At 39.5% G+C, this 20,557-nt stretch overlaps 1 protein-coding gene across 21 annotated transcripts in view; it reads left to right on the top strand.

The window, feature by feature from the left end:
- The window catches only part of ROBO2 (roundabout guidance receptor 2), an 815,523-nt gene that overhangs the window by 663,085 nt on the left and 131,881 nt on the right, over positions 1 to 20,557 (top strand). For all 21 annotated transcript variants that reach the window (XM_079974752.1, XM_079974745.1, XM_079974749.1 and 18 more), the window contains exon 6: positions 15,844 to 15,971. In XM_079974752.1, the coding sequence (XP_079830878.1) occupies positions 15,844 to 15,971 (128 nt within the window). The remainder of the gene's footprint in view (positions 1 to 15,843; positions 15,972 to 20,557) is intronic.

The following is a 20,557-nucleotide window of genomic DNA, read 5'->3' as shown; positions in this document are numbered from 1 at the left end:
CTTTTATACACCTTTACCTTGTCATACCATAAATATGCATGCCAACCAAAACTATTGTCATACCCTTCCAGATCCAAAATGTCAGTGTTCTCAAGAAGTAGCCAGTGTTTCAACCAGCAGAAGGCTGCTGATTCATAATAAAGTCTTAAGTCCGGCAGGGCAAACCCCCCTCTATCCTTTGCATCAGTTAAAATCTTAAATTTAATTCTGGGCTTTTTGCCCTGCCAGACAAATTTTGATATGTCTTTCTGCCACTTCTTGAAACAGTCCATCTTGTCCACAATCTGCAACGTCTGGAATAAAAACAGCATTCTAGGCAATACATTCATCTTAATAGTAGCGATTCGGCCTAACAAGGAAAGTTTCAGCCTTGACCATATTTCCAGATCCTTTTTAACTTCTAACCAACATTTTTCATAATTATCCTTAAATAAGTTCACATTCTTGGATGTTAAGTTTACCCCCAGGTATTTTACCCTTTTTGTAATTTCCAAACCTGTTTCATTTTGAAAACTCTCTCTTTCTTCCATTGTTAAATTTTTTTCCAACACTTTCGTTTTTTGTCTATTCAATTTAAAACCTGCTACTCGACCAAATGTTTCAATTAGTTCTAATACTCTTTTAGTACTAGTGTCTGGCTGTTGCAAAGTCAATACTAGGTCATCTGCAAATGCTCTTAATTTATAATGTCTAACTCCGACCTGAACTCCTTTAACCAACTGGTCCTTTCTAATCATGTTTAACAAAACCTCCAGGACCGATATAAAAAGCAAAGGGGATATTGGGCAGCCCTGTCGTGTACCTTTTTCTATAGGTATTTCTTCTGTTACCACGTTATTTACAATTAATTTGGCCTTTTGTTGAGAGTATATTGCACCTATACCGTTTTCAAAACCTTGCCCTACCCCCATCCCTTGGAGATTCTTTTTCATAAAAGTCCAACAAATGTTGTCAAAGGCTTTCTCCGCGTCCACAAAAATCAAAACTACTTTCCTATTAATGTCAACGTCCAGCAACTCCAAAATGTCTATAATGTTCCTCACATTGTCTGACATATGTCTACCTGGGAGAAAGCCTGTTTGATCCTTATGAATCTCTTCTGCCAACACTCTTTTCAATCTTTTTGCCAAAATGTCTGCAAAAATTTTGTAATCCACATTGAGTAAAGATATAGGGCGGTAGTTTTTAACCTGGTTCTTCTCAGTCTCTGTTTTCGGTATAAGTGAGATGAAAGCCTCTTTCCACGATTCAGGTGCCTTTTTCCCCTTCAAAATTTCATTGCAAACTTCCTTCAATGGTTGTATCAGCCGTTCTTTCAGCATTTTGTAGTATTTGGCCGTCAGGCCATCTGGTCCTGGTGATTTTCCCAATTTCATATTTTGAATGGCACCCTCTATTTCTTGTTCTGTTATTTCCTCGTTTAAGATCCTTTTACTTTGTTCTGAGATTTTTGGTAAACCGTATTTTCTGATGAATTCTTCTATTTCTTGCTCGTTGGTTGGCCCTTGTGCATACAATTTCTTAAAAAAGCTTTGAAAACAATTGTTGATCTCGTTGGGTTTGTGGATAATCTTTCCATCCATTTCTAAACTTGTTACCGTATTCATTTTCTGCCTTTTTTTCAATTGCCATGACAGAAGTTTCCCACATTTATCCGCTGATTCAAAAGTTTTTTGTCTCATTTGCTTTATCTTCCATTCTATTTGTTGGTTCATGAGTTCCATGTATTGCATCTGATGAAACTTTATTTCTCTCAAAATCTCATGGGACTTTGGTTTGGACCTCAACTTCTTCTCTCCTTCTTTTATTTTTTCTAAAATTTTTTCCTTCTTTTCATTTTGTTGCTTCCTCTTAATAGAATTTTGTTGAATTAGGAAACCTCGCATCACGGCTTTGCTTGCGTCCCAAATTATTCTTTTTTCCACATCTGTTTTCCTGTTGATCTCAAAGTAATCTTTTAATGTTTTAAGGGCCTTCTTATGGATCTCTTCATCCTTGAATAGGGTGTCATTCATTCTCCATCTAAAGGAACCAGTTGTTGTTAGTTTCATCTCCATCTTGACCGCATTATGGTCGGAGCACGTTTTTGGGCAGATTTCTACTTTTTTTGTTCTTGACGCCAGACTACTAGAAATCCAAATTTGGTCTATTCTTGTCCATGTCATTTTTGCTTCTGAGAAGAAAGTTCCCTCTCTCTCTAAAGGATTCTTTGTTCTCCAAATGTCAATCAAGTCCATTGTTTCAGTCATTTCAAAAAAGATCCTTGGTAGTCTCCCTTCTTTCGAAATCACTTGTCTCTGTGCTTTATCCATGTTTGTTGAGACAACTCCATTCATATCTCCCATCATTAGGATTTTATAATCTAAAAAGTCAACTAATGTCTCATGCAACTTCCTAAAAAATTCAGCCTTCCCTTCATTTGGGGCATAAACTCCCACAATTAATATCTTTTCTCCTTGAATTTGTATTTCAATTGCCAGGTATCTTCCTTGTTCATCTTTAAATATTAATTTTGGAGCCAACTTTTCCTTTGCATAGATCACCACACCTCTTTTCTTTACTTTGTCTGATGAGATGAATTCTTGACCGAGTCTCTTATTTATTAGTAATTTCCTGTGTATCCTGGCAATATGGGTTTCTTGCAAACATATTATGTCTAATTGTTCTTTCTTCAAAATGTGAAAAACCTGTCTTCTTTTCCGAGGAAGGTTCAAACCATTACAGTTCCAACTAAGGAGTTGCAGAGACATTTTGTATTTAGGTAGCTGTTCCTCCAACTGCTCCAAGCTTCTGCTCTTCCTCCGATGGTGGTAATGAAAGTCCAAATGACAAATTTGCTATATCGGGTGGTTCCCTCTCCTCCACGGTTCCTTTCTGCAGATCCTCCAGGTATTTCTCTAGAAATAGTTCTTTGTCCTGAATTGTTTTTATTTTAATCTTCCTTCCATTGAAGTTAAAGGACAATCCTTGTGGAAACTCCCATCTGAATGGTATGGTGTTTTTCTTCAGCAGGTCTACTAAACTCTTGTAATATGTTCTCACCTCTAAAATGTATTTAGGAATGTCCTTAAAAATCTGTATCTGACAATTTTGGATCACCAATGCCTTTTGATAATGCAAATTCAATATTCTATCTCTTTCTTCTTTTGATCTCAATGTAATTAGGCAGTCCCTTGGTTTTTTGTCCTGCCTTCTACCCAGTCGAAAGGCTGATATTATCTCAAGTTCCTCATCTTCCTCCCATTCCTCCTGCCAAAAAGTTATGATGTTCTCTGTGAGAAATTTCACAAGGTTGTCCCCTTCCCCTTCAGGCACCAATCTAAATTTTAAATTCTTCTCTTTACGTTGAAGTTCCAATAAGGAGAGGGCTGCATCATGCTCATTCACTTTTTTAATAATAGGCCCAAATTTTTCCCTTGTCTCTTCAGCCGTTATTTTTGCACTTTCTGCAATCTTTCGTGTTTCTGAACTTTCCTGAATTAATCTATTTATAGAATCTGTGTTCGATGCAACACTAGCCGTATTCACATCCAACCTTGTTGTCAACTCTGTTAATTTTTTAGAATTCTCTGTCGAAAGTTTTGTCAATGCTTCCAGGGATTGATTTATTTTAAGTAGAGCCTGAGTCATAGGATCCATAGAAGCTGGTGTTTTTTCCTGGACAGCTGCAGTTCCTGATATAGAGGCCCTTTTCTTGTGAGATTGTTTTGCTTTCTGCCTTGTTACTATCTCTTCTGTAGGGGCACTCATATCCTCAAGGTCGTTTTCACAGAGCTGATTCCCAAGTGGAAAATCCCACTGTTACTTTTTCAAGTGCAACAGTTTCAGATAGAGCCCTCTAGAGGGAGCATTCAATTGTATCCAAATGGCAGAGATAGAAGAAAACAAAGAAGCAAGGAAGTATAACAGTAGCCAAAAGTTTCCAATGTCCAAATTGTAATGTCTCTATTTTTCTATGTGGCCAAAATGCAGCAAAGTACATCTAAGGTCCGATAACTTTTTTGCAAACAAATCCCCACTTCTCAAAGTTTGACAGTCCACGTCCCGGTGTCTTGTTTGGGCAGCCCGACCCCAGGGGATTTGGCAATGGAAGGTCTTAATTCTCCATTAATTTTTCAGCAGGTTAACAACGTTCCAATCCCTTCCCCCCTTCTCCTGCCAATCTGGGGGGAGGTTTTAAGTCCGATGTCAGTTTGACAGCTTAAAAAAAATTAGAAAGGTTCCCTTTAAGTGCAGCTTGATTTTCGTTGCTTTATTCCTTCTGCAGTTCCGGGGAGGCAGACTTCCTTAATTTTTGCCTTTCCCGTTTTCAGCCAAATTTTTTTTTTTTTTTAAAGTCCCGTTACTTTTCCAATCTTACTCACGGGTGTTGTGGTCAAATTCCAATTGCAGGAAGGAATCGGCGCTCTCCGCTCATGGCGACGCGGCTTCACTCCGCTAGCTGGGTGACGACTCTCAGCACCGCGCTTACCCCGATGCCGCTCAGAAGCCTTTAAAAAGGCTCCCTCACAGTACCGGGGGGCGCAAAGGGTGCCCACCGAATCTCCTTTGTTCACAGGCTCCGCGCCTGTGATTTTAGGGGTCCCCCGCTTGCCGTAGCGGGTAAGACCCGAACTAACGGAGCAGTCCTGCCTCGGAGCTCGAGGCTCGGACCGCCATTAAGCGCTGGCGCCGACCGGAAGTGTCAAGGAATAGTTTCAGAGATAAAGCTTTATTTCTACCATCCATGAACTGGTAGAAGGAGCAAGTGTGATAACTCACAAAAAGCATGCACGGGTTCACAGTCATGTGCACAGAGTATATATTCCCCTTCCAGTTCCCTCCCCTTTCTCCTCCCTCAGGAGTCCTGCCCATGAGTTCCTCTGAGCATGAACAGAAAGCTCCCCTATCTTGGGACTCTTTTGGACTCTTGGCGCCATTCCCAGGAAAGGGGGGGTGAGAGCCAAGGGGTCAAGGAGCCCTGGTGGTTCAGCATGTCCAAGATGTTGCAACCGAATGAGATAAGATTCGTTTCTCAGGCCTGCTTTGAACAGAGCCTATTCATTAGCTTTTTGAAGCCTTCTTGTGCTGATAAAAGTAACGGTTTTTCCTATGTACCAGCATCTTGTGAGAATCCACAGAAAAGCTGTAGCTGTGGATTTTTAGAAGACAAAAGGAATTTTGGACAGTTTTGAGGCCTGGTGTGAGTGGGGGGGTGACTTCGGGCCTAGGTGGGGTCACCTGTCCTCAGCTTCCTTCACAAGGGAGACTGTTCCACTGTGGAACAGCTCTTGCCATCAGAAAACTCTTCCTGGTGTTTAGTTGGAATCTTCTGTCTTGTAACTTAAACCATTGGTTCGGGCTGTAACCTCCAGAGCAGGAAAAAATAAGCTTGCTCCACCTTCCATGTAACAGTCCTTTAGTTATTTGATGATAGCTATCGTATCTCCTCTCAGTTTCTTCTTTACCAAGCTAAACATGTTGAACTCCCTCAACCATTCCACATAAGGCTTGGTTTCCAGACCCTTGATCATCTTGGTCACCCTCCTCTGCACACACACTCCAGCTTGTCAATATATTCCTTAAATTGTGCCTCTCCAACTGGACACAGTATTCCAGATGTGGTCTAACCAAGGCTGAATAGAGTGGTACGATTACCTCCTTTGATGGGGACACTATACTTTTAATTGATGCAGCCTAGAATCACGTTAGCTTTTTTGCTGCTGCATTATACTGTTGACTCATGTTAAGCTTGTGGTCTGCTAAGACCCCTAGATCCTTTACATGTACTACTGGCAAGCCAGGTGTCTCCCCCCGCCAACCCCATCTTATATATGTGCAGCTGATTATTCCTGCCTAAGTGTAGAACCTTGACATTTGTCCCTATTGAAATTAATTATTGTGCTTTGGGCCTAGTTCTTGTTAAGGTTATCTTGAATCCCAATTCAGTCTTCTGTGGGATTAGAAACCTCTCTAATTAGATGAGCATCCCCTCAATTCCTTCATCCAAGTCATTTATAAAGACGTTGAACAACAACAGTCTCAGGACAAAACCCTGTGGCACCCCCTTTGTTACTTTTTTCTAGGATGACGAGGGACCATTAGTGAGCACTCTTTGGATTTGGTCAGTCAACCAGCTACAAATCCAGCTGACAGTTAACTTATCCAGCCCATATTTTACTAGCTTCCTTGCAAGAATATCATGCCTTAATGAAATCAAGAAACACTACATCCACAGCATTCCCCTGATCTGCCAAGCTTGTAACTCTATCAAAAGTATGAAAGAGATTAATCTGGAACGACTTATTTTTGAGAAACCCATGCTGGGCCTTAGTAGTTACAGCATCCTTTTGTAAGTGCTCACAGGCTGACTGCTTAATTATCTGTTCTAGGACCTTTCCTAGTATCGATGTCAAGCTGACTGGTTGGTAGTTACCTGGGTCTTCTTTTTTCTCCTTTTTGAAGATGGGGACAACATTTGCCTGCCTCATTATGAGTTTTGGCCTGCCTCACCTCCTTCCTGCATCTATTGGCTACTCATGTACACTCCTCCTTTTTGATTTCCCCTTTCTTTCATTTCCTAAACACACCCTTCTTAAATCTCAGATCATCTGTAAGTGCCTTCTGCAGCCACACCAGTTTCTTTTGATGCCTCTTTTGATGCCCTTTTCTTTCTTGTTAGAATTGTCTGCATTTTTACCTTCAATATTTCACCTTTAAGAAACTCCCATCCACCTTCAACTTCCTTCTCTTTGAGCATTTTTTTAGTATTTCAGACCATGGGATCTCACCCAGTAGTTCCTTAAGCTTTTTGAGAATGAGAAGCCCACAGTCCATTTCTGAGTGGGAGATAACAGGACCAGGGTAGAACTGTCTCTCTTCTCACAGCACCTAGGAATCTTGATAAAGAGGGTAGAGTAGTAGGAAACAGGAAACAGCATTCAGAGGCGAGGGCTAACTAATTCTCACCCGAAAGGCATGTTTTGTAACCCACAAAAAGTGATAGATGATTGGGGGTTTTTTAAATTGAAAATCCTAGTGGACTAATGGATACCTTTTCTATTCAATATTAGCCCTGAGAATCCACCTCACACTTTCAAATTACTTTTGAAAGGTAGTTAAGAAACTATGGAGTTGATTTTTTAAAAATGCTAAGTGTACACAACAAAGGAACTTTGATATCCTGTGCATTAAATGCTTGGGTATTTAACTGAAGCTTCTACAAGACACAACCAAGGGGAAAATGACCTTTCAATGAAATATGAGTTAATAACACACTATAATGCTATGTGCTTTAGTCAAGTTAATCACAGCACAGATTGCAACTAAATGCAGGCCTATGTGTATTGCAAATTAATTAGAAGACTTTTCTCTGTGGCATGAGGGATCTAATCCTTGGTTACATCAGCACATTTTCAATTTTAATTAATAACAATTAACCATCTTAAATAAAGGGACAGGAGGGAAAAGGTGATTTCTTGTATTAAGCATAGCACTTTCAGTATCATCTCTGCCTAAATCTGTTGTGCTTTCTTGTTTCCTGTGCTACCATCAAGGAAAGATTAATTCCATTTATGAGAGGCATGGGGAAGACAAAAGGATTATCTGAACCACTGATCAGTGAAAGGAGAAACTACTGTATTGCTATTATTATGTACATCTGGAGAGGTTAAAGGTAGCTTCAATACAAAGTTTTCTCTTAAAAACTAGACAACAAAATTATTAGGGTGTAAGGGAAGGGATAGTACTTCTGGTGGGGGACACATCCTCATCCATCTGGGATAGTTTGTCCACCTTTGGTCCCCACCCTGCGCTCAGCTCTCACCTGTGACTCCTAGAAGCTGTCAACATGGGATATGCCACAGTCTGGGAATGGTTTCAACAGGCTGGCTAATCTAGGTGAGGGTAGCCAATGGTCTCAAACTTTTGGCGAGTTTGGGACTTCCCTTGCATGCAAAGACAGGCTCTGGTGAATTGAATGGACGAGACCAATAGTGGGTCCAGTGATCAAGAAGGCAGTTACTGCACATTCTGTAGGAGGGCATGAGAGCAGATAGGGCTCATCAACTTGGGAAGGTAGGAAAGGAAAACTCTGATCCTAAACCTCCACAGCCCTCTGGCTAAACTCATCTGTGAGAGAGGCTCCAGGAATAAACCCCAAGGAAAAATCCATAAGCGCTGCCTTGTGGGACATCTTCAGGAGAAGAAAAGGCTAAGAAGTAAACCGTACACAAATCCGGAGTGGAATACCTAAGGTGGTTGGATGGTGTATTGTACACCTCTTTCTGCCAATTCATGCAGCCAAGGAACATGCCAAATGTGTTGCTCTGCTTTCCTTGGGACCACATCAGCAAGGCCAAGAGGAGGGGTCTTGCTGTCTGGGCAGCCCAGGACCTCCGTACACACTGCCCAGATGCAGCACTTCAGTGCTGCTAACACAGCAAAATCAGGGCAGGAGGCAGCAGTTATGAGTTAGCAGTTTCTACAGCCACAGCAGGTGCTGTGATTCTCCGGTGGTTTGACTTCGCCCTTGGAGGTGCACTTCATTGTTTCTTGAGGCAGACGGATGCCAACAACATTACTACCACATGTTCTGCTTCTTAAAAATGCATCCCTTTATTTTTAAAACTTATTTCTAGCTAGAAGAGGTGCATATATAGCTGGGCACCGAACTGCTAATTATGAAGTTCAATAATCATAGAAATCTGCATCTTGCCAGAAGTACCCTACAACGAGATAATCGTTCTGAATGTTACAAGGCCTAGGATAGAATACCTCCCCTCTGATATACTAATCCATCTTTTGTCAGTAGAAAATGAAGATTAGAAGACATTTAACTTAATTTCACTTCCAAAACTATAATAGCTAATGCTAAAACCAACACAGAATAAAACAAAACAGTCAACAAAAGGTATGTTTGTTCCTTGACTTGTTCCCAGCTGTTCAACTCTGATAATGTTTCCATTTTTAAAAAGCAAAAAATGGCCAGTATCTTATGTTTTCCTCATTTCTTCAAAGAGAATTCAGTTTCTGTGTTATATGCTGAGATTTTTGTTACATGCTGAGATGCTCTAAGTCTTCACGTTCCAGTGCTTGAGGGTTGAATTACAATACAGAAAAGGTAATACAAGCTGTCGGATAAATGTGCCTCAACTCTGATACAAAGAGCAACTATTCTTTCCATTCTGCTAAAATGATGGAAAGAATGGTTCAGTTTCTACTGGATTTACTTTTATGTTATCTTAGTTGTCAATGCCAGTGAAGATGATGGTTGATACCAACTATTATATGGCAAATTATTTTATGTAGTGTTTCAAAACAACTGTATAGTGGTGGTTTGCTATCTTTCTACTCCTTTCTAGCTTTCCTTATTTTTAATATAATAGTTTTTACCATATTATCCATCAATGCTTTTCAATTTTTATTAACAATGTTTATGACCATTGCATTTGCTTGCTCATCTTTGCACACTGTAATAAAATGTTTTAGTTTGGTTGTACATAATTTTAAGCATTATTAAAAATGTATAGAAGACATATAATCTCTTGCTTTCAAGCTGAGAAAGTCAGCTTTCATCCAACACTTTCCAAGTGTGTCTTTGGAACTTCAGGCAATGTTGCACAATAAGTGTAACAGTTGATTTTTAGATTACACACACACACATTCCACTCCACTCCAAGAAATTGTAAACTCTCTTACTTATACCCACTTACACCCCCAAAGTCCAACTGTTTTGAATATGTTTTGCATTGGAAAAGTCCAACTGCTTTGAATATGCTTTAATTTCTACTAGCAACCAATAAGGTTTTCAGTCAAAAAATACCAGAAGTTCTATCAAAATATGTAGTGTAATGATAGCAAGTGTTGAAACTTCTTAACCTTTGCAGGGTAACAGCTATAATTGGTTAGGGCATGATGGATATTGCTTATACTTTATTGTGTCTAATAACAACAAGAAATAAACTAATTTAAGTACAAAAAAGGGAATATACTTGGTTGGCGCATTCATAAATCTCATCTGGCAGCTTTAACAGTTTATGAACACTACTATTCTTTTGGTAAAGAGTCCAGCAACTAAATAAATAAAAGTCTTGATAAGGTTGCTACTACTTGGCAATGACCTCACCACTCAAATAGGAATTTAGAGGCTTAAAAAGCAATCTCAAGAGCTGCTGGCTGAAGGTGGGTAGGATGAGGCAAAGGGGACTCTACTCTCATAGAGATAAGTTCTGCTGTCAGGAGGAACACCTCCACTCCACAAAGGAACATACCCTATACTGCAGAAGCTCTATGGATGTAGAGCTACCATGAGTAGTAGACTCAAGGGAAGTGTGGGTAAGAAGCAGCCTTGGATCCAAAGCCCCATCTGTTTTCCTGTGGAGCCCCAGGATCAGGCCCCTCAATGACATCTCCATAAAAACAAATGCAGATTTATTTATTTTTACACAAACCACCACTTTACTTCTGGCCAACTCAGTTAACATGCAGTTTTGTGTGTTATATCTTCACATAAGAGAGGTGAATTCCCTCTTTTGCCATATTTTGCAAACAACATGGTCGTGCTTCAACGAAGTTGAGTGACCACTTGCACAATATAACTTCTGCCCACGCCCACTAAATCTGTATCCTCACAACATTCCACTGCGTGTATGTTTTGATGCTTTGTTAGTCTTCTTAAGTATATTTTATACCACAGTACAATAGTTTGTAACATTGCGAATGCTGAAGGCCTGGGGGGGGGGAGGATAATTTGGATAACTGGAACACGAGTGGAACGAGCTCATTTTGTAAAAGGACAAACATGAACTAGAATAGGTTCCTTTTTGAACATGTTGAACTGGAACAGGTTCCTTTTTAAAATGCCCTTTCCAAGTTCTGCAACATATGCTACATAGGGCTGTCCCTCTCCCCCATGCCATGTGGTTTTCCCCTGGAGCCTTTGGCATGCACTATTAGGCAAGACAAAGGAATCAGGGAAAGAATGTGAGTGAAGGGGAAAATCTGACTGCACAAGCTGCCTTCTGTTTGCACAACCATTTGGTACAACTGATTGAAGTATTAATGATAGGCTGCTTAAATGAAAGACTGTTATAGCTGAGTTCAAGCCATGCTGCAAAGGAAGATACCAGCTGATCCATGTGGTACTTAAAGTCAACACTGGTCTGCTGATTGTCACTGTCCCCAAGCCACACTTTCAGCAGAGATCAGCTACAGTACTCTGGAGTTCTGGAAAGCTAATCACCACTGATCAGCTCTGATTATAATCCCTTTCTTTTGTCAGGGTTCAGCTCAACTTGGAGCTCCCAAGTGGAACCAATCCCATCTGGTCGTGCATATTTCAAGAGTGCAGAACACAAGCCCCACTTGCTAAAGAACAAACCTGACATCCTATATGATAACGTGTTTATTTCTTGTTCCTGTCCCATACCCTTTTGCTATTGTCAGAACTGCACAAACCATACTAGAAACACTGAATTCTGAATCTTCGTGGTACTGTTTCCTAATTTCTATGGGGTATTTAAACATATTACAATTCATTTATTTATAGTGCTATCTATACATATACTACTACTACTGCTACTAATTTTTTATTTATATCCTGCCCATTTGGCTGGGTTTCCCCAGCCACTCTGGGCAGCTTACAACATATAAAACACAACAAAACATCAAACACTAAAAAACAAGATATCCTATACAAGCAAGAAACAAACCAATAAAACAAAACACAAAACAATAATAAACAGTTTACAGTTATACCCAAATTAAAGTAACAGCCAACCCCAACTAAACATTTAACCAACACCAACCCAACAAAAATGAAACAGAGGAACTAAAATTAGAACCATTTAAAGCATTGTAGCCAGTTGTCCCAACCCAAGAGTTATTCCAGCAGTGTCCCTCTGGCCTCCCAGGAGCCTTTTAGCTGTTCAGGGTGAGTGTGGGCTCCGCCTCCTAGGCCAGGTGGAAATGAGCCTTGCAGCAGGGAGTTCTTTCTTCCAGCACTCAGGCAGCAGCTTAGTAAGTTCTGTTGAGTTCAATGGGGCATACTCCCAAGGAAGTAAGTGCAGAACTGCTACTTTATTATATTTATAATGACACAGAAAAATGGGCCGTCAGGATATAGGCTCAAGGTGCCACTCACTGTGATGGGATCAGAAATACATACAAAAAATATGAAGACAATTTAGACTTTGAAAATCCACTGCTTTGTAATAGTATGAAGCAAGGATTTTTGTATCTAAGCTAAATTTAGATATTGTAGATTAACTTGTTTTATTTTAATCATTATTTCACCTACAGATGGTAATGGTTTTGACACAATTAAGTTTTCTAGTTCTTCCTCCAAGAAAAATACAAAGCTCTTTTCCCCCCACTTTGTCACAGCTGGTTACCAATCAATCTCAATTCACGGTACAGTGATGATAGCACATGTTGTCCAGGGGCCAAATCTGATTGGGTTGCATTTTTCAGCAGTGCTTCATATCTGGGGGGGAAATGTGTCTCAATGGCAGGGACTGTCAGCACACTATTGTACAACTGTCGTTAATCAAACCAGCAACAAAGACTACATTCATAAGAGCCAGAGACTGTCAAATTTCAAAATCAAAATCACCCTATTTCTTTAAGAATTTCCTAACCAGTAATGTTTTTTCATCTTTTCTCATGTATGCTTTCCCCTCTGCTTAATGAAAAGCAGACTATCTGTAGCTATTACTTCAGAAAAGGAATAACTGTATATGGCATTAACAATTGCTTCTTACAACTACACATTTTAAGATATTTTTGACTTTTTTTTGCTGAGTGTAAGCCAATCTATAGAGGGGTAGAAATACTGTAAGGACACAAGAAAAAGAAATGTGAGAGAGATGTGATCAGAATTCAGTTCTTGCTGTTCTTGTGATCAAATTTGCTTTTCTAGAGCTCTTATTAGTTTCTGTTTACACTGCTTTGAGCTCCTTGAAAGAAGAGCAACAATAATAGTGGTTAACATCAATGGTCCTCACTAGTGTTAATGTGGTCTTTACTAGTGCTAATGTAAGGAGGTGATCAGATACGTCATACTTATTTGAAAAGTTTGTTGGTGAAACAAGAAGCACAATGGCTAGTAGGTACGTACTTTTGAGCTTTCATTTGCTTGTGTGCGGAGCAAATTCTATACTACCCCCCCCATGAAGTAACCACAAAATATGCCAAGATGTCTGTGGTAATATGTGGTGCTAGTTCCACCTCTGAATGAGTTCTCACATGCAGACAATGATCTCAAACTGCCAACCAATTGGCTGAGTTTAAAGGGCCAGTTCATTACAAGGGCTTCCAACAAAGGGCTATCATATGGTTGTCATATGACAAGTTGGTTATTCGGTTCAGAGTACAATCAGCGCCTATACTGAATGTACAATAAAGGTTGATTGGATTATGGTATTTTACCTAGAGAAGCTAAACTCAACATGTCTTTCGTTTTCTTTCCCTACAAGTCACTTAAATACGTAAATGTAACCTTCCATTTCACATTATTCCTTTGCACAGAGCCAATTAACTTCCAACCTCTTATTTTCTTGCTTCACCTGTCATAGATTATCAGTGAACCATGATGACTTGTGTGGGCAGTGTGAGTAGAACAGATGACTATGGGGCACTACATCAATTCTTTAGGAGAACAGATGGTTGCAATATCTCATGAGCCTTGCTATACATTGGCTGCTTGTTAGATAGCATGCCTTTTTCAGGGTGGTCTAGAAACCCACTGATAATTTGCAGGCTTGAATGCAATGAGTTGGTGTTCCTTCTCAAAATAGCTGCTGATTTGACCACTCTAAGGGCATATTTACTCTATAATCTCCATACTGGTACTCAAGATTATCATTGTGGCTAACTCTCTGTCCTGGCATGCTACATAAATAACTTGTACACTCATCAGTCTCTGCACAATTGCATGATTGATAGGTGCGAACATGAAGTCTGCTGAGGTTTACAAGGCAGCTGGCTGGCATGCCAGAACCAGTACATCAGTGAGATGAAGTGGGAATGAGTCAGCTGCAGCCCAAAGCTGATTGTCAGAATTGTATCCAAGATTGTCTGCATTAAAGTTCAAGTCAGTTATACCCTTTTGACTGTCTAGGTATATGCTAGCCACCTTTCTGTACTCTTAGGAGGGTGGGAATTGTTCTTCAGATATGAAATGGCCAAGCTTTATTGTGATCTGCAGATTTAAATTTTTGCCTCTGTATTTTCAATTCCACTGTAGTCAGTCTTAACATTAAAGAAAACTAAAGGAAATAATTTAGGTCCTGATTTTCACTGCTTGCTCTCTATGAAAAAAATATTATTTTTTTTTTAAAAAAGAATAGCAATACTAATTATAACCTCTGGCAATAGCATATCAACAGTTTCTGGAAATTTGATACTTCCATTTGCTGCTCTTGTGCTTAGTCTAATGCAGTGTTTCCCAACCTTGGGCCTCCAGCTGTTTTTGAACTACAATTCCCATCATCCCTGACCACTGGTCTTGCTAGCTAGGGATGATGGGAGTTGTAGTCCAAAAACAGCTGGTGGCCCAAGGTTGGGAAACACTGGTCTAATGAACATAGTAAGGTTTTTCCTGTTGATGAGTGCCAATCAGAATGGCAAATTACTTAATTCATGGCAGCTTCTTGTATTGTTTCTAGCTCTGGCACCTGCCAGTGAGAAGTTTCCTCACTAACCATTAAAAAACACTATTTAACATTAAACTTACTTGAAACTGTACCTACCTGCAGAATAAAAATAAAGTTTCAGGGCAGAAGGACAGGTTTCCCCGTGGTTCTCTCACATCAGTGCAGAAGCAGAGAGGCACTTGTAGACCACTTTCTCCCTGAGAGGCACTGCTCATGCTGACCACTTTCTCCCGTGTAGATTCCCCAGCCTTGTTGCAAAGTCAGAGGAAACCATGAATGTACAAATTGGAGATGAGAGAGAGTTAAGAACTCTCCCTTCTAATTTGCCAATTCTCTCGTCTTGTGTCCCCAGCTCCCATTATATTGGAAAGTACAGAGTCCTTGGTATAAGCAGAAAAAAGGGACTGAAGAACAAAAAGAACAGTCTGATGAAGGCAAAGGCCAATAATGGCTATGCTCCGTCTCTACAGCTGGAGGCAGTAATGCTTCTGAATACCAGTTGCTGGAACCACAGGAAGGGAGAGTGCTCTTGTGCTCGATTCCTGCCTAAGGGTTTTTCCCACAGGCATCTGGTTGGCCACTGTGAGAACAGGATGCTGGACTAGGTGGACTCTCAGCCTGATCCAGCAGCCTTGTCTTGTGTTCTTACAGAGGATATTCCCAACCCTATCTAGAGATGCCTGGCATCGAACCTGGGACCTTCTGCATGCAAAGCAGATTCTTTACCGCTGACTATGGCTTTCCCTACATATTTTTTATTTACTATGTTAGTTTAAATCAGTATATTCCCCACACCAGAAAAGATACTGTCAACTTTGTTAGCAGTTTACTATGGAGATGAAACATTTTAAAGGCCAGAAGTGAAACGTGCAGTAATGTTTCAGGGTAAACCTGGAATGTCATATATTGATAACTGATGCGTGTTAGCTCTATTTTATCATAGTGCTCCAGATCAAGGGCAGAGTGACTGATATTATTAATAAAGCCTTGATACCACATGAACATAGCAATACTAATTTTATGGCTGTAAAGTTTTTAAGTAATGCATGGTGCAATAAAAGTGTCATGAAGATTAATGTTCAGTGGAATTATCTAATTCCACATAATAAATTATGTTCCAGAGATATATCCAAGATAGAATAAGGATGGTATATTCCAGGTAAGACATTAAGCCGAGCAGTGATTTTCATCTTCTCTGTTTCAAATGCAGATACGACATCAAAGATGACTACACCTTGCGTATTAAAAAGGCAATGAGCACAGATGAGGGGACCTATACATGCATAGCGGAGAACAGAGTTGGAAAAGTTGAAGCCTCTGCTACACTAACTGTTCGAGGTAAGTGTTGGGTTATGGGAAAGGGACTGCAATATAGTGTGGTTCTGTTTTCTAAAATGGTGCAAATACAATGATTTTGAATCAAAATAATTGCAGCTAGATTTCAAATATATATATTTAAAAACAGCTTTTTCTTGTATATAATTTTGTAAGAGTTTATTTATTTAAAAAATATCCTTTCTACTGCCGTTAGTCATTAATTGATTAAAGATTGTTGTTAAAATAGTCATTGGGATGCTAAGGAGGTGCATTATTGAGTAAAACAAATAGCCCTCTAGCCCAGTACCCCAGTACTCTGCTTAATTAACAGCAGCTCTCCAGAATCTGAAGCAGGGTATTTCTCTGTACAATATATATATTTTAAGTCATCATGCAAAAGGTGGAACATGGAACGTGCAAATTGTGTGCTCTACCAGAAAGCCAAAGCTCCTAAGTTACTGCCTAAGTTAAGTCCCATTGATCTTATAGGTCTGCCCCAAGTGTGACACAAGTTGAGATCCAACTCTTTGGGTTTATACTCTGTTCTTTGCTCTCTGTGGTGATTCCAATATGCACAGAGTTCACAATGTAAGGGTGCAAAGAACAGTTTTGTAATAATTATCCTTTCTAGTTAACTTGCATGTAGAAAGTTTCTTACCTTTCACACATCATGAAAAGCAGAAAAAAAGTATTAAAGTGGTAAACACAAAAACACATGTACCTCCCAGTATTCATTGTTAATTGTTGGCTTAGGAGTTGTATTAGGAAGAATTAACATAGTGAACAGATGCTCAAACTAGTACATTGCACATTATTCTAACCTTATAAGCCATGGAAATCTCTTCAGACAAAAATCTAAAGTTCTTTTCTATGCCAGAATAGAAAAATCTAAGATGAAGAAAGGGAGAAATTGATTTAGCTTAAGGGAGAAGTGTATGTGCGTGAGCATGTGCATTCAAGAGATGCCATAATGCTGCAGACTTTAAAGGTGCCCTGTAATTACAAAGAGCAATCAATGACATCACCTGATGTCATTGTGACAACACGTGATTGATGGGTGAGTGGCCCTTCCCACCTTTCAGATTTGGCCCATGGAATGGTAGGGGAGATCCAGTCCCCCACCACTGGTTTAGAAAAAGGGAGAATCGTGATAGCAGGCTACAGAAAAAATGGTAAATTTTCATGCTAGAGAGAAAGAAAAAGGGTGTGTGTGGCAGAATTGAGATATATTGGGGAACACCAAATACATATCCTTTTGGAGGCCAAAGGGTGTCCCCATTGGGCAACAGACTGTAGATCAACAAATAACTTGGTCTCAAGTCTTGCTGTCTGTAAGTTCCACTTAGCGCAGACGTTTGCCTGGTTCCGTTTGCCTTGCTTTACATAGCCAGGTGTGAACTTCTTTGGGAGATGTACTGTTTAAATCCAGAGGATGAATCCAGTTGGGGTGAACTATTATTTCCTTCCAGGATCTACCAGCACACTAATATTACAACGGTCTGGAGATTCAGTACAGTTTCCTGAAACCTGCACACATGTTGAAGCATTTGCAAAATCATAAGGCACATGGATATATGTCCTCAGCAGTGTCAAAATATCAACAGTATTAAGACTATCAGTGATGTGAGTCCAATATGAAAACACTAATCTAAATATTTATAGGCAGCATATAAATATACCTGTAATATATATTATAATAAGTTGTGTGTATCTGTTTGTGTGCTTGTTAGATATACCCTTATCCATGGATGGATGGATATCACTCAGACACTATTTCACAATTTAGCAGCGTGTGCTGAAGGTTCAGTAGAGCTGTGAAAGGTTTTAGCTTTATCAATGTTCCTTCTCCTTCATACGCATTAAATCAGATGATCAAAGTCTCTATGGATTGCTTTATTAGAACAGAGGTCAACTGACCTGAAACGCCAGTTTCCATTTCCATCATTTAATACATAGACACAGTTCAGTTTGATTTGATGAATCTGGAACAAAAAAGGGGGGGAAGTTAACCTAGTGGCTTTGCAGGCAGTGAGGGAGAGGAGTTGTCCAGGTTTGATAAAAGAGAGAGGTTTTGTGGTAATCCAGCTGCTAAAATATTACTATGAATACTCACTTTAGATAATAAGTTTTTGTTTTAAGCTGCAAAACATGTTCATGTACAAACTATGTTTTATGTATAGATTGCCATTTTGTAATTTGAGAAAAGCAGGCAATAGATTTTCATTCCGGAGAAAATAGCATCATGCCCATTCCTTCCTTTTTTTGTGTGGAAATAAGAAAACTAGTCACTACACTAGTCAGCTCCACACTTCATATTTCCTCATAATATCAGCCAGGGCACATGTTGGAGAGACCAACAATTTCTTTAGGCTGAAGCTTAGCATAGTTATATGAGTAGTGAGTTGAACAAAGGGGACAAGGAGGAATCTTTTGAACTCACTGGAGCCTGAACTTGAGCAAATTAAGGTGAAAAAAGAAAATATATAATTTAATTGATTTTCCTACATGAAAGAAGATATCTCATTATCTTTCTCCCCCCACCCACCCTTTCTAATTTAACTAACCATAGGCAGAGTGTTTATTCAGTACAATGGAAGATACTGCATTGCAAGTATATGTTGAACATCAGATATATAAAAGAACATTTAAAAAGCCAAGAAATATAATGTTTGAAGTCAGGAGACTGGAAATTTTGCATATAAAGCTGCATTGTCAAACTCCCATTGTTTTTATGGCTCTAACAAAAATAATATTCCTTGTGTATATAATATAATGATTTGAACTTTCAGTCTCTAGGACACTTTTTAAAAGCGGGACTGTGGTGGTGTGCCTTCTTCCACTAACCTCGTATTATGCTTATTTACTTTCAGAATAAATTCTGGTATATTCAGTTGAACTTATTCCTAAGTAAATGAGCATAGAATTGCTGTCTCATATTGATTGGCTTCAATGAGACCAGGCATTTTACTTATGTAGTATTTCTGCCCCTGTCAGCTACGCTTCATTGCCTGCTCACCCAATAATGTTGTTCCAATAATGCATAAGTATGAAATATTTTTCATGAGCAACCTTACTAACTCTGCTTTCATATACTGTCCCCCCTCTCGCCATTTTATCCATGTTTTACCCTCATCTTTACTAATGATCCTGTATCAATGTAAGATGAACCACTTATTCAAAGAGCCAATGGATAGAGGAAAAAAGACATACAACTTCCTATAAACTTACGAAATGACAGTCACCCGCAAAACTTCTGACTCGGGTGATGGAATTTATTGATGTACTGTATAAGGGGCTTCCAGCAACTGTTCACTCTCTGACCTACTTGCTGCGCTCAGGATATCCTGTACCTGCTGGTAGTTGTGTTTGAGTTCACCAAGTGTTATGTACTGAAGTTCTCACCCTGGACCAGCAGGGGGATACTGTAGATAGTTCAGGTTCCACATATGCAAATATGGGATCGAAAGTGATGTTCAGTGATTGGATAGTTATAGAAAATGGTTACTGTTGCATTCTAGTGGAGCTCTATATAAGCAGGCTGGCTGAACCCTTCAGTTCAGTTCTGTTCTGCCTGTGAATAAACAAGAGCTGTTTGAAGAATTGCTGTGTCATCTGATATGTTCACCCACAACTTAACACCAAGGGTGATAAATAAATACTTGCTTTTAGCCTGCTGTCCTCAAAACCTAGTATTTGTTCCAGTAGACAGCAGAGGCTGAAACAGGGAATACAGTTTTTGGAAGGACTGTGTTTTCTATATGCAGCTTTGGCATAAAGATTTCCATTTTGCTGACAAACGTTAGCAGATAAAAGGCAATCCTTGAAAGCCAAGCTAGGATTTTTTTTCTTTTCCTTTTAAAGCTAAATAGGGTATAGGAACCCTCAACTATTAATGAGAATAACATAGGAAAAACCAGCTGGATCAGTCCAATGACCCATCTTGTCCCAGCATCCTGTTCTCACTGGCCAACCAGATGCCCATGGGAAAACTGTAGGAGCATTCTCCCATCCTGTGGTTTCAGAAGCATACTATCTGCAACTGTGGAGGCAGAGCATAGCCATTGTGCGTAGTAGCCACTGATAGCCTTATCCTCCATGAATTTGTCTAATTCTCTTTTTAAGAATGAAGAAATACTTTCCTTTTATCTGTCCTAATTCATCTAATATTCAGAGAGAGAAATAAAAACTTTTCTTCATTCGTATTCTCATTGCCATGCATAACTTTGCCATGCATAACTTCCTTTTCCTCCCAGGGAAGTTGCTTTCCCCTTGATCATTTTTTTTGCCCTCCCTGAGCCTTTTTTTCAACTCTACAATATCCTTTTTGAGATATGGCAAGCAGAACTGTATAGAAGGTATTCCAAATCTGTTTCCGCCATAGAGTTGTATGACAGCATTGTGATATTGGCAGTTTTATTTTCAGTTCCTTTCATAATGATCCCTAGGAAAGAATTTGTCTTTTTCACAACTGTTTCACACTTCCTGATGGTAGATGTTCAGCAGTGGAACAGACTCCCAAAAGAAGTGATGGACTTTCCTTCCTTGGAGGTTTTTAAGCAGAGGTTGGATGGCCTTCTGTCATGTGTGATCCCTTTAACTAATGTAAA

This window comes from Podarcis cretensis (assembly GCF_951804945.1).
Source record: "Podarcis cretensis genome assembly, chromosome: 4".
Taxonomy (NCBI): Eukaryota; Metazoa; Chordata; class Lepidosauria; order Squamata; family Lacertidae; genus Podarcis; species Podarcis cretensis.
This window is presented reverse-complemented; position numbering and strand designations above follow the sequence as displayed.